Here is a 15,252-nt window from a genome sequence, read left to right as displayed (position 1 = left end):
GCTATCAGTGTTCTTCAGTGCTTGTAAGATAGCAGGGGAGGTTAGGTTATCGAAAATAAGTCACTGAAGAACAGTATGCTGTAGGTTTTTTCCCTGGCATCAGTGTTGTTACCCATTTCTAGGTATTTTGTAGAACAACTGTGATATCTGCTGCCATAGTGCATAAATACATATGAGTAACCAGAAAAGTCTGTTCAGAACCAAAAGTGAGTGCAGGGTACTAAAATGCTTAAGAATTCATTGCTGGCTTACTCGGAGACAATAGTTCTGAAGTATATATATTGTAGGAATGCTGACCTATAGTGGCAAACTTACAAGGAAATGCAGTTTCAGGTACACTCCTTTAAAGAGGATATGTCATTTTGTGTTCACTTATGCAAAACTGTGGTGTTAGCTCTCAGAGGCTGGAGTGGCTTCAGTTCCCATCTGTCCTGGGTTTGGCCAGAACAGGGTTAATTTTCACCGGAATCCAGGAAGGGGCACAGCCGGGGGGTGGGGGCTGACCCCACCTGGCCAAACAGAGCCTGGTATTCCATACCATGTGCCCTCACGCTGGGTTTCGGTGGGGGGGGGAGCGGCGCGGCGGGAAGGCTCTCGCGGCTTGGGCGGGCGCAGCGCCGGTCCGGTTTCGGGAGAGCGGCTGTTGTACGGTTCGTAGTTGTGTTTTCTCCTTATTTGTATCGTTGTTGTTCCTGTTTTCCCTCTGTTTGCTGTTCTGTTAAACTGCCCTTATCCCGACCCACCAGTTTCTGCCTCTGTCTTTCCATTCTCCTCCGCACGCCGGCGGGGGGAGGGGCGGCCGCGTGGCGCTTTTGTTGCCGGCGGCAGCCGAAACCAAAACATTAAATTGGCGCCCAACGTGGGGCGGGGATAACGGCAGGGCTGAGCAGCGGGTGTTAAAACTGCTTTCTTAGATTTTGTTAAATTTTGTTGTAGGCATTTTTTCTGTGCTACTTAAATAGTCGCTGGTAAAAATGTTTCTGTCTTTCATCAGATGGTTGTGGTTTTTGAATCCGTACTTGCTGTACTTGTTCCCTGTGGTGCTATTCATCGTCACGGGGAAAAGGATCAGGATTATGATTTTACTGTACTGTACAATATCGACTTATGATATGATAACATCACTGTGCATGAAATTAGTCTTGTATTTGCATGCGGCACTGCGGTCATTTCCGTACCTCGGATCCTATGTCTTAGATTTTGTTAATAATCAAACCCAGCCTGTGGGGAAAACCGAAGGGGATACCTTCCCCCACTCTTTCGCCCCCCCTCTCTTCCTCAGGCTGGTCCTAACTGCTTTTGAGAATTTCGAGTACCCGTGGGATGCTCAGGGCAGCACTCTCCTTTTGTTCTGCCTGCTGAACGGGTTCTGGGTTTTGTTTAGGGTTAAGCAAGTCGTTAAGAACATCGTGCAGAGACCTGCCCCGGGGCTGGATAGCTGTGAGTGGCTGGGTGTGTGGGACAGCATGGGCAGATGTCTAGAGCAGTGGGCACCACTGGTGTGTTTTAAACTCACCCCTGAACAAATACAGAATCCGGATAATCTGGTAAAATATCTGAAAAAAGTGTGCTGCCACCCTGGGAACTCCAGAGAGACACAGATCGCCACAATGTGCTGGGGTCTGGCCCATGCCTACCGAGCCACGTTCAACACTGTTCAGTGCCTTAAAGGGGAAAGGGGGGGAAGTGAAGCGGCAGGCGCTGCAACTGGCGCTGCCCCCCCAGCCGGCCCTGCAGCCCCTCCAGCCCAGCAGGCAGTCACAGCCCCCCAGACTGGCACCGCCGCTGCCACAGCTGCAGGGTCTGCCTCGGTTTCCCTGGCAGGCACAGCAGCTGCTCCAGCCCCAGCTCCAGCTGCAGGCAGTGCGGCTGAGCCCAATGACCAACCTGTGCCAGTAGCAGTCGCCCCTGTAAAACTAAAGAAAGACGCAAAGAGAGCAGATCACTCCGGGAGGGATGACCATGAGCCAGGGTCATCACGGGAGATAGAGACAGAGATCATCACCCGGTCCCTGTCCCTGGGCAAGCTGCGAGACATGCGGAAAGATTTCAGCCGCCACCCAGGCGAGCACATTGCCACCTGGCTGCTGCGGTGCTGGGATAATGGGGCCAGCAGCTTGGAATTAGAGGGCAAGGAAGCCAAGCAGCTGGGATCCCTGGCCAGGGATGGGGGCATTGACAAGGCCATTGGGAAAAAGGAACAAATCCTCAGCCTCTGGAGGAGACTTCTGTCAGGCGTGAGGGAGAGGTACCCCTTCAGTGACGATTTTGTATGCTATCCTGGCAAGTGGACCAATATGGAAAGGGGTATTCAGTACTTGAGGGAATTAGCTGTGCGGGAGCTGGTTTACTGTGACACAGACGATGAGCAGGTACCCACAGACCCAGATGAACTTAAGTGCTCACAATCCATGTGGAGGAAGTTTGTGCGGAGCGCACCCTCCTCACATGCTAACTCACTGGCAGTTGTAAACTGGAAAGGTAAAGACGCACCAACAGTGGATGAGGTGGCTGTCAGACTCCGCCAATATGAGGAAAGTCTCTCTTCCTCCCTTGTCTCAGCCGTGGAGAAACTGTCCCGACAGTTCCAGCAATTCAAAGAGGATATGTCCTACTCCCCACCTGTGCGGGCCCGCATCTCAGCTATTAGGGGCAAGCGTTTCTCTGCTCAGGAGAGAGAGTACAGAGGCTACACACCCCGGGGCACCCTGTGGTTTTACCTGCGTGACCACGGAGAGGACATGAGGAAGTGGGATGGAAAACCCACCTCAAGTCTAGAGGCACGAGTCCGTGAGTTGCGAGGTAAAACAATCACCAAAGGGGATTCTGTTAGGAAAAATGCCGCTCCAGTTTCCAAAAGCCAGCTCTCCAGACCAGGTAGACAGTTTGACCTTGATTCCGATCCTCTGGAGGGGACCTCCAAGTCATTTTTACAGCAGGTGAGCAGCAATTTCTCTGACCAGGATTAGAGGGGCCCTGCCTCCAGCCAGGTGGAGGAAAGGGACAACCGTGTCTATTGGACGGTGTGGATTCAGTGGCCTGGCACGTCAGATCCACAAGAGTATAAAGCTCTAGTGGACACTGGTGCACAGTGTACTTTAATGCCATCAGAGTTCAAAGGGTCAGAGCCCATTTGCATTTCGGGAGTGACAGGGGGGTCCCAAGAGCTGAGTGTACTGGAGGCTGAAGTGAGCCTCACTGGGCAGGACTGGCAGAAGCACCCCATTGTAACTGGCCCCGAGGCTCCGTGCATCCTTGGGATAGACTATCTTAGGAGAGGCTATTTCAAGGACCCAAAGGGGTATCGGTGGGCTTTTGGCATAGCTGCTGTGGAGACGGAAGAAATTAAACAGCTGTCCATTTTGCCTGGTCTCTTGGAGGATCCTTCCGTTGTGGGGTTGCTGAGGGTTGAAGAACAACAGGTGCCAATCGCGACCACAACGGTGCACCGGCGACAGTATCGTACCAACCGAGACTCCCTTCTCCCCATTCATCAGCTGATCCGCCAGCTGGAGAGTCAAGGAGTGATCAGCAAAACTCGCTCACCCTTTAATAGTCCCATATGGCCAGTGAGAAAATCTACTGGAGAGTGGAGACTGACAATAGACTACCGTGGCCTGAATGAAGTCACACCACCGCTGAGTGCTGCCGTGCCAGACATGCTAGAACTTCAGTATCAGCTGGAGTCAAAGGCAGCCAAGTGGTACGCTACAATTGACATCGCTAATGCATTCTTCTCCATCCCTTTGGCAGCAGAGTGCAGGCCACAGTTTGCTTTCACCTGGAGGGGCATCCAGTACACCTGGAATCGACTGCCCCAGGGGTGGAAACACAGTCCCACCATTTGCCATGGACTAATCCAGACTGCACTGGAAAAGGGTGAAGCCCCAGAACATCTGCAGTACATCGACGACATCATTATATGGGGCGACACAGCAGAGGAGGTTTTCGAGAAAGGGGAGAAAATAGTTCAGATCCTTCTGAAAGCCGGTTTCGCCATTAAGCGAAGTAAAGTCAAGGGACCTGCTCAAGAGATCCAGTTTTTGGGAATAAAATGGCAGGATGGGCGCCGTCAAATCCCAATGGATGTCATCAACAAAATAGCAGCTATGTCTCCACCAACCAGCAAAAAGGAAGCACAGGCCTTCCTGGGTGTTGTGGGTTTTTGGAGGATGCACATCCCAAATTACAGCCAGATTGTGAGTCCTCTGTACCACGTGACCCGGAAGAAGAATGATTTTGAATGGGGCCCTGAGCAACGACAGGCATTTGAACAAATTAAATGGGAGATAGTTCATGCCGTAGCCTTTGGTCCAGTCCGGTCAGGGCAAGATGTTAAAAACGTGCTCTACACCGCAGCCGGGGAGAATGGCCCAACCTGGAGTCTCTGGCAGAAAGCACCAGGGGAGACTCGAGGTCGACCCCTGGGGTTCTGGAGCCGGGGATACAAAGGATCCGAGGCCCGCTATACTCCCACTGAAAAAGAGATTCTGGCAGCATATGAAGGCGTTCGAGCTGCTTCAGAAGTGGTCGGCACTGAAGCACAGCTCCTCCTAGCTCCACGATTGCCGGTCCTGGGCTGGATGTTCAAAGAGAGGGTCCCCTCTACGCATCATGCCACCGATGCTACGTGGAGTAAGTGGGTCGCGCTGATCACCCAGCGTGCCCAAATGGGAAACCCCAGTCGCCCAGGAATTCTGGAGGTCATCATGGACTGGCCAGAAGGCAAAGATTTTGGAGCATCGGCAGAGGAGGAGGTGACACGTGCTGAAGAGGCCCCACTGTATAACCAGCTGCCAGAAGATAAGAAACAGTATGCCCTGTTCACGGATGGGTCCTGTCGCATTGTGGGGAAGCAGCGGAGGTGGAAGGCTGCTGTATGGAGCCCTACACGACAAGTTGCGGAAACTGCCGAGGGAGAAGGTGAGTCCAGCCAGTTTGCAGAGGTGAAAGCCATCCAGCTGGCTTTAGACATTGCCAGTCGAGAGAAGTGGCCAGTGCTCTATCTTTACACCGACTCTTGGATGGTGGCCAATGCCTTGTGGGGGTGGCTGCAGCAATGGAAGAAGAACAACTGGCAGCGCAGAGGCAAACCTATCTGGGCTGCCCCATTGTGGCAAGATATTGCTGCCCGGCTAGAGCAGTTGGCTGTAAAAGTCCGTCACGTGGACGCCCACGTCCCTAAGAGTCGGGCCACTGAAGAACATCAAAACAACCACCAGGTAGATCAGGCTGCTAAGATTGAAGTGGCTCAGGTGGATCTGGACTGGCAACATAAGGGTGAACTCTTTATAGCTCGGTGGGCCCATGACACCTCGGGCCACCAAGGAAGAGATGCGACATACAGATGGGCTCGTGACCGAGGGGTGGACTTGACCATGGACACTATTGCACAGGTTATCCATGAATGTGAGACATGCGCTGCAATCAAGCAAGCCAAGCGGGTAACGCCTCAGTGGTATGGAGGACGATGGCTAAAATATAAATATGGGGAGGCTTGGCAGATTGACTACATCACACTGCCACAAACCCGCCAAGGCAAGCGCTATGTGCTCACAATGGTGGAGGCCACCACCGGATGGCTGGAAACCTACCCTGTGCCCCATGCCACCGCCCGGAATACCATCCTGGGCCTGGAAAAACAAGTCCTGTGGCGACATGGCACTCCCGAAAGAATCGAGTCAGACAACGGGACTCACTTTCGCAACAGCCTCATAGACACCTGGGCCAAAGAACACGGTATTGAGTGGGTGTATCATATCCCCTACCATGCACCAGCCTCTGGAAAGATCGAACGTTACAATGGGCTGCTAAAAACCACTTTGAGGGCTATTGGGGGTGGGACTTTCAAAAATTGGGATACCCATTTAGCAAAGGCCACCTGGTTGGTTAACACCAGAGGGTCCACCAACCGGGCTGGTCCTGCCCAGTCAAAACCTCAGCGCCCAGTAGAAGGGGATAAAGTCCCTGTAGTGCACATGCGGAACATGTTAGGGAAGACGGTTTGGGTTAGTCCTGCCTCGGGCAAAGGCAAGCCCGTCCGCGGGATTGCTTTTGCTCAAGGACCTGGGTGTACCTGGTGGGTAATGCGGAAGGATGGGGAAGTCCGATGTGTACCTCATGGGGATTTAATTTTGGGCGAGAATAGTCCATAAATAAATTGTATAAAGTTAGTTGTTAAATAACCCTGTCACTGTCTGTTATCACTGTTATAATTGTTATAGTTTGTACCAGTAGTAGCATAGTAAGAATCGTCCAGATTAAAGAAGGATGGACTTTTTCGATGAAAACCTAGCAGAGCACAGCGATGATGGAACTGGACCTGGTTTTCAACAACTGGCATCCAGCAACTTCATCAAGATCAACATCTCCTGCAGACTGTGGGCACGGGCCGCACCAGATACATCAGCCGTGAGCTCCGGATGCAGCAAGTGACCGCCCATCACCACACATCACCTCTCCTGCCACGGAAGACCATAACGACAGATGGAGCCTGAAGTCATGGATTAAATGAACTCAATGGACACTTTAGAGTGATGATCCATAGACTAAGGGAATGATATCTGGAGACAGGAGAAGTGGTAGTGATCAACTGGACAATGGGGGACCTGGGCATGACGTAGATGGTATGGAATAAGGGGTGGATAATGTCCTGGGTTTGGCCAGAACAGGGTTAATTTTCACCGGACTCCAGGAAGGGGCACAGCCGGGGGGGTGGGGGCTGACCCCACCTGGCCAAACAGAGCCCGGTATTCCATACCATGTGACGTCACGCTGGGTTCCGGTGGGGGGGGGGGGCGGCGCGGCGGGAAGGCTCTCGCGGCTTGGGTGGGTGCAGCGCCGGTCCGGTTTCGGGAGAGCGGCTGTTGTACGGTTCGTAGTTGTGTTTTCTCCTTATTTGTACCGTTGTTGTTCCTGTTTTCCCTCTGTTTGCTGTTCTGTTAAACTGCCCTTATCCCGACCCACCAGTTTCTGCCTCTTTCTTTCCATTCTCCTCCGCACGCCGGCGGGGGGAGGGGCGGCCGCGTGGCGCTTTTGTTGCCGGCGGCAGCCGAAACCAAAACACCATCTTTCAGAGAAGACTAGCAGAATGCAACGAGCAGTTCCTGACCAGTGGTTGACTAGGTGCACGCATGCTCCCACTTACGTGCTTTGTTCTGAAGTTAGCCTTTTCTTTCTCACAGAATCAATAGGACTTGATTTCTGTCTGTGCTAGAAACTCCATGTGTTGAGTAACAGGTGTTCCACAGGTTTTTAAGGAAACTTTTCTCCTGCAAATGAGTTAGAAAATAGTAAAGACAGAGTCTATTTGTCTTCAAAGTAACAAAAAATTGTTGGAGAAGGTGGCAGAATCACTGACATGTCTGAAAAGAATAGTTAAAATTTGGGACCAAAGCATTTCTTTATCTGGGTGTTACTTGAGCTTTACCTAGCTACCTAGGTTAAGGTTCAGTGATCTTTGGTAATAACAATAAAAAATAACAGAAATATTAATGATGTTTAGTGTATTATTAAGGATCTCATTTCTAGCATGTAAATTTGAGGCAGCAATTCTTCTCTAGAGAAGTACCCTGAAGTGTTCCTGTAGTAACTGTGGGCCGTACCAAATAACTTGTGAGACAGAAATGTTGCATTGTTCTGCCTCCTTTCATCTTTTAAATAGATAACAATGAAATAGGTTGTCTGTTGTTGAGGAGCTATGTAGCCAGTGCTTTCAAGATACTCATATAATCTTTCAACTGGTTATAGTCATTGCAAGTGAAGTGTTGGATCAGTTGTCCTTGTCAAGGACACATAAAAGCCTGGTAGTTCCAAAGGTTGAATTCTTAATTTCTCTAACAGTGTAATAAAGTTTAAATGAAATTACACTTTCAGATGAATTTTTATGCTGGGTATTTACCTGTTGGTGTTGAGGCTTTCTTCTAAGACCAAGATAAGCAAGCTTTTTGTCTTTGAGTGAGGCTGCAGAGGTAGGCTTTAGAATCTTTTATACGTGTCAAGGATGACTGCCTGATGTAGGTTTGGGGTTTTCCTGGCATCAGGCAGGTTGCTGCCAGACTGTTCTAGGAAGCTTTCACTTACAACAGAAGGTCTCTTAAACTTGTTCTTATATAGTCAGTAGTCTTGCGCACTTCTTTGGCTCAACGTTTGCCTGCAGAAAGGTTGTATCTGCTGTTCCTCAGTGGCTGAGTCTAAACACTGCAAGGTACTGTACGATTTTTTTAAACACATTCAGATTTGCCCCAGAAACAGACTTTCGTCCTAGATATGATCACATTTCTTTAAGATATTGACAAGCCTGGCCTGTGGGTTTTGGGTGGGGTAAGTTAGTGGTTTCTGAACTGCTAAAACTGAAGCTGAAGCAAGGTAACTGTCATGAGCAAGAAGATGCGCAGCTGGTTCCTCATACATGTTAGTCTAATGCTGTGACTTACGAGACTTTTAACTTATTTTGCAATGAAATGTTCTTTAACCATTTTTTTGACCTGGACTGCCAGCTGAAGCAGTCTTTTAACTTGCTTTTGAGAGCACAGATAAAGCATCGGGTTTTGTGTTTGGTTAATAAAACTAGGGACCTCGTTGAAATGAGTGCTATGTCAGTTGTGACAGCTCACCCCGTGATAGAATAATGTCATCTACTTTTATTGCCAGAAGCCCTCTGCAGCCTCAAAAGCTTTAGCATTTCCTGTGTATTTAATTTATCAAGGAAGGGTCATTTGTTTGTGAAATAGCAAACAAGTGAAGACAACATCTTAGTCTGAAATGAAGAGTTCTCTAGTGAACTTGATTACTGATTGCTTCTAGTGAGTAATACATCATTTTAGAAGCTGATGTTAAACATTTAAATCCTTGAGCTAGAGCAAACATAGAACTTTACCTCTTTTCTTTCCAGCCAGAAGCGTCTCTCCTGTTCTGAAGAGTCGCATGCAACATAAAGGCAAAGGAAGAGTAGAATATTTCAGTTGGAAGGGACCTACAAGGCTCATCTAGTCCAACTGCCATTGATGCTATGGCCTTGCCTTTTCTGGGTCAGATCTGGAGAATATGAATAAAATTTCACATTCATGTGTGGTCATTGAGAGAGCTCAGGTTCAGAAATGGTACTGCTTTTTGCATGAAGTGCTGAATTTATGGAGGTAGTATTTAAATGGAAGCAATTGTGCTTCTGGGTACGTTCACTGACTTTTGCAGTCATGTTAAAATTGCTTTCTAGACTGCAGTGGATATAACCAAATGTAAACTTCTGTTGACAGGAATCCTCTTGGAGTTCCTTTTTTCACCTTTAAAGCCTATTTCCACAATACAGTGCTGGGGAAGAAATACCAGCGACAGTTTTGTTTCAGTATCTTAAACACCTTAGAATTATGTTAATATATTCTGCTGTCTTCGAAGTCTTTAGCCTGTGCTTCGTACTCTAAAAGGCACATACAAAACCTGACTAGGCACTGAACAACGAAGAGGACTAAAGTACAGAAGCTTCAGCTGCTTTTGAGACTGTTTTTATTTTTCCATAATAGTGATACCATTGGTCACTGCTGTAGGCTTTAACACTGTCTTTGGTTTGTTTTGTGTGACTTGTAGTTTTCCACATACTATATGGTATCTTTATTTTTCTGGTGTGAAGGTCATCTGTCATCACTGTGCTGGGAACAAATTTCGGGAGGTGGGAAGGAGTGTAGTTGTAATTCATGCTGTGCTGGTATGTTGTCTTAAAACTGAAAACAAATGATCCTCTAATACACAATGTTTGTAATCACTGTGAACAGTTTATCAGTGGATGGGATATTTATTGAATTCCTGATGAGCTTCATCAGCACCTGAAGCAACTCTCCTGTGATTCTTGCACAGATGTTTTGAATGTCTTTCTAAATTTGTGAAGTCCTTAGGATTCAAGATCTATAACTGAAGAATCGCTATCATCCTGCTCAAAGCTACATTTCCTCCTATAGTTTTAGCTTAAACTCTACTGTTCTAATAGTTTAATGAATTTCCTTAGCAGGCAGCTGGTTGCATGTGTTTCTAACTCTTTAAAAAAAAAAAAAAAAAACAAAACACCAACAAACAAAAAAAAACCACCCAGAAACCAAACAACATACTGTGAATTAGATTTGTACCTGTATTGTGTAAGAACCCTATAGCTCATAGCATGCTTATCAACTTTAATTTTTTTCATACTACAAGTTTAAGATCTACTTTTATTCATGTACTGCAGCAGTATGATTGTGATTAAATCCATTCAAAGCTGCATCTTTAAAAATCTTTAATATTTTTAATCTAGTTTCATTCCATAAATGTATTTGTCCACCCAGTCAATGGGTCCATTAAGTTAGAATGACTTGTATCAGGTACTACTCTTGCTTTTGTGTAAAGAAAATGAAGATAAATGGCAGTTTTCAAAGATTTTTCTTTTTTTGTTCTTTAATTAAATAGTACAAAGTGAGGAGTGTGAAGAGTCAGGTTTTAGACAATTCTTGAAGTTTCTTGCAAAACTAGCAATAAGCCGCGTGGTTAGCTGGGAACGCTGTATCTTCACCTCAGAGAAGCTGCCTAGCATATTGTTTAGGATGCAGAGGTTTCTCTTTTTTTACTCAACCTAGCTATTAAGTAGTTGTAAGGAATAAAACTGTTTTCTTGGAAAGTGGGTGGCATTAATCTGCTTCCCAAGGAAAACAGTTATGTGTCTAGGTGACTGCACAACACAAGAAACTGTATGAAGTTGTTTAAATGAGCATAAATATGAAGATGCTTTAAAAACAAATTAGAAAACACTTTTTTTCTTACAAAAAAATGGAGCATAAGCTGAAATATGAAGGAGAAAATTTACCGCTTGTTTTCCGTCTCATTTTAGGGTACAGTCAATGGTGTGCTGCTAGTGACGCCAAATAATATAATGTTTGATCCTCATAAAATGGATCCTCTGGTCCAAGAGAACGGCTGTGAAGAGTATGGCATCATGTGTCCAATGGAAGAAGTGATGTCAGCTGCTCTGTATAAGGAAATTGTGGACAGCAAAATTAAGGATTCATTAACCATGTAAGATAGAATAGTATTTATAAAGCTTTGAGTAAATATGAACTGTAGCCATATTGCTGACCATACAAAACTAGTAAAATTACATTTTCTTCTGTTGTTTTTCTTTTTAAGAAGATCAGAGATTGGCTTGGAAAGACCCTTAGAGAAAGCTTGCTTTACCTGAAGTTCTCACATTTTGTATGCTATATAGAATAAATCTTCTTGTATGTATATGAATTCTAATTTTCTCCAGTAGTCTCTTTTAAAAATCAGTATACAGCAAGAGGTACCACAGCACTTCCTCTGTCCCTTCACCACTATGAAAACAGTAACAGATGCATTTAATTATTCAGTAATTTAAAAACTGATGTAGAGAATAGATAAGTCTAACTTAAACAGCTTTAGGTGCACATCTTTTTTGTTTGCCATTTTCCTGTTGCTTCTCAAACTAGCTTCACATACCCTCTTGTTGCTCTGATAGGTGATTGTAAGACTAATTTTCTGAGGTTTGTGTATATTTTTAAGGCATTAGGAGTATACTCTTTCCCTCTTTGGCTAGGGGGGGAACTGCATATTGACCTTTGGGTGTAGCCTTATTTGTGATGAACAGAATTAATTTGATCTGTGAGCTTTAATTGCTGGTGTTTAGCATTTAAAACTGACTTTAAACAGCATTATGAAAAAATCTTTGTTCCATTCTTTGTTGCCTAATTTCTATACCATCCTCAGAAATAGGATGAATTCTAACATTAAAGTCAAAAAGGACTCAAAAAAAAAAAAAAAAAAAAATCATGCCACCTTCACCTATCACAGCCCTTAAAGCACAGACATTTGTAGACTACCTTGACCATCCCACTGCAGGGAAGTGGACTCCTTTAACCCAAGGTACAGTTGTCTGTATGTATGAGAGAATAAAGTGTTTCCCTGATGTGTAACTCTTAAAAAATGCAACCATTTTAAGGTATAAAACATAGTAACTCTGAAAAATGCCTTTTAGAGTTCTTACAGGTAGTATGCTAAGCGCATCTATCTTGATAAGCTTACGTATCTGGACACCACAAGAAATAACTTGTCTCATACCATCAAGTTCAGTTTCAGCAGAAACCTGGTAGTAAACTGGTATCTTGGCACGGTCTTGCTTGCTGCCTGAAATCGTGTGTTTCCTGAAAGAGCAACTAATGTATGTATTACTGTAGTAGTACTTTTGGAGCTTTTGATGTAGAATGATGGTGTCTTCAACATTACTGCTTTCTGGAGGTTTATTTTCCAGATTGAGTTTTAAGTTGCTCTTAGTTCCTGCCTGAATTGATGTATAGAGCAAGTAATGAGATTATGAAACTTAACTGACGCTCTTTAATCTACCTGTTTGAATTGTAATATTGCAGTTGTAAAACAAGTCTGTTTCCTAGCACGTTTGGTATCTAATGACTCAGTGTTGACTTAACAGGGCATGGAAGGTAAATTTTTAATTTTTGTGCTCTTGCAGCAAGTGCATTTTCTATTTTGTTTTGTTTAGAATATAAATGCATATGGAATAAAAACATGTCTAATAATGAAAGGTCACAGTGTGCATTCAGAGCCCTATATGTCTCATCTGATTTGTCTTTCACGCCAACCTTATAAACTATCTAACGGAACCCAAACTTGTAGCATTTTCCTTAATCCCAGCACTTCTATTACTTATCCTTATCAAAATTTGAGGCATGTTGTTAAATTTGGGGGGAAATAAAATTCAAATTTCTTAAGTCTGTAACCAGAACACGCAGCAGCTACAGCTAGATCTGATAAGGCCTGTGTGTCTCAAGGTATTTGAGCCTTAAATCATGTTTTCCCACTATTTCTTTTTTTTCTTAAATATTCCATTGTTATAATTAGCTCTATTCTTTTCCCAATTTTGCCAACAGTCAAACCTGTTTTAACTTGGAAAAACAATCTGAACACTGAAAAGAAGTTTATTGATATAATGGAAACTGATCACAAACCCGGTGAATTCTTTGGTTCTTAAAACTGCAGTTTCATGTTATACGGTTTCTATATATAGGCCACAATCTATGCCAAAACTGGAAAAATATTATATCTCAAAACAGACAGATGTTTTATGGATTTCATGAACCTTAGGTTGTGCTTGTCCAACCAAATTATACGACCATAATCCTGAAAAATTAAGGGAACGGCATAGTCTAATAGGTGGTTAGTCCTAAACTCTAATCCACATGCTTTGTAAGCAATAATTACTCCATCAACACGAGCTTGATATCAGCCTCATGTTAACACTTGGGTAAGAGGATGCATATGCTTGGCAAACATCCTGAATTTTAGCAGTGTCTCAGTAATGTCAGTAATATGACCTAACTGAATAGAAAGTTTTGTAGAAATGTGGAATGGATTTATCCTTTTTCAAGATGGGACATTAAGGTACAGGCTTCTTAAAAGCATTTGATACTTGGTAATGGAAGATGTAATATATTTGTGGTAGCAAGGGACTTGGCATGGAGAACTCCAGTCAAAAGTATATTTAAATGTGAGAAATGTTTTATGAAGGCTGTGTACTGCTCAGTTTTTTTGACAAGAGTGGAAAAGCTGGAGTCCTGCAGATACAATTGAGCATGTTCACAGTCCCCTTGTAGTGCTCCTCTTCTAAAACTCGTAGAATTTCTGCTTAGCTTATTTTGAAAGGCAGGGTTGAATGATGATTTCCTGTGAGACAAATAAGTTCTTTGATACTTGTTTTTTTTCTGACACTATTTATCAACATTTGATCTCTGCTGTTCAGATTGTTCAGTTGTACCAAGTAATGTGGGATTTAATTTGCCTAACAGTGGTATCCTCAAAGTTAGGTACCTGGCTGCTGGAGACACTGAGCATTGTTAGGCGTTTCCCACGGGCAGAATGGTCAGATCTACCTTGATGTTCCTGTTGTTCTGCATTGACTAGCTTAGGGAGTTAAGGTTAGAGCAGGTGGTTTCTACCGTTCATTTCTTACCAGTGTCGACTTCATAATAGAGTCGTACAGATCTATGCAATTGTACTGGGCTCTTTGGCAGACAAAGCTTAAAAGATTGTGGAGGATTTCTACCTTGAGAGATTATTGTTGTGTTTAGGTTTTTATTGTTTTTCCCATTTCGTTTCTTTTATTTTTACACTGTAAGCATCTCAAGCAGTCTTGTTGGTTTCGTAGGAGAGCTTTTCCATGCAAAAGTAATGTCATGAAGTTGGAAAGTCCTGTCTGTGTCGTGCTGGCAAAAGGTCTGCTATAAGCTTACTGTTACAAGAACTTATTTTATGCTTGTTTCTTATTACTGATGCTCTGGGTTAAGTTTGGTTAGATTTTTGTTTGTTTGGGGGTTTAAGAGCACTTTTTTTTGTTAGCATTACACAAAACTTAGTAAAGATAAGAGTTTGATGTAAAAGGCACCTGCTATAACAACATTCTTATTTGCTCAACAGAGATGCAGAACAGCTGTCTGTAAGGGAACTTTGCCATTCCAAGAAAGCTGCAAAGAGCAATACAGATGAAATGGATTCCAGGATTCGGGATACAGGCAATGACAGTGCTAGTACTGCCCCAAGGAGCACAGAGGAGTCTCTTTCAGAAGATGTTTTCACAGAATCAGAACTCTCTCCAATACGTGAGGAACTTGTTTCCTCAGATGAGCTTCGACAAGACAAATCTTCTGGAGCGTCATCAGAATCTGTCCAAACAATAAACCAGACTAGTGTTGAATGTTTAACAGTCATTTCAGACTCAAATGAAGCTGCCAGTGACTTAAAACCCAGTGCTGAAACGGTTGTAAATGATAAACAGTTTGGTACCCACAGCTTAGGTTCAGAAAGTGCTGGAACGACTGTAAAGGAGGGAGAAGAACCTAATGAAAATATTGCAGATGTCCTCCAGCAGTCTTTGCAAGGATCACATGGTGATGAAGTGTGTAACAAAGAGGCAGAAGTGGGCAATAATCAAGATTACTCACTAGGAAAAGAACCAGAAGGAGAGGGAAAGATGGGAGAGGAATGTTGTGAAGATACCACAGACTCTCAAAAGGAGGAGACAACTAGCAAAGGAAAAATAGGGAGAGAGCAAACTCAAGACTCGGAGACAGAAGTTGAGGAACTCCGCAAACTCTGGAAGACCCACACTATGCAACAAACCAAACAACAAAGAGAAAACATGCAACAGGATTCACGAAAAGAAATGAGTCAGAAAGCTGTGGCTGCAGGAGATGGGCAGTTAGAAGGTGA

General features: G+C 44.5%; 1 protein-coding gene across 4 annotated transcripts in view; it reads left to right on the top strand.

The window, feature by feature from the left end:
- Positions 1–15,252, top strand: part of OXR1 (oxidation resistance 1) — a 320,312-nt gene that overhangs the window by 261,373 nt on the left and 43,687 nt on the right. For all 4 annotated transcript variants that reach the window (XM_075415688.1, XM_075415689.1, XM_075415691.1 and 1 more), the window contains 2 exons: positions 10,850–11,034; positions 14,461–15,248. In XM_075415688.1, coding sequence (XP_075271803.1) covers positions 10,850–11,034; positions 14,461–15,248 — 973 coding nt within the window. The remainder of the gene's footprint in view (positions 1–10,849; positions 11,035–14,460; positions 15,249–15,252) is intronic.

Source organism: Opisthocomus hoazin, chromosome 3, assembly GCF_030867145.1.
Source record: "Opisthocomus hoazin isolate bOpiHoa1 chromosome 3, bOpiHoa1.hap1, whole genome shotgun sequence".
Classification (NCBI taxonomy): domain Eukaryota; kingdom Metazoa; phylum Chordata; class Aves; order Opisthocomiformes; family Opisthocomidae; genus Opisthocomus; species Opisthocomus hoazin.
This window is presented reverse-complemented; position numbering and strand designations above follow the sequence as displayed.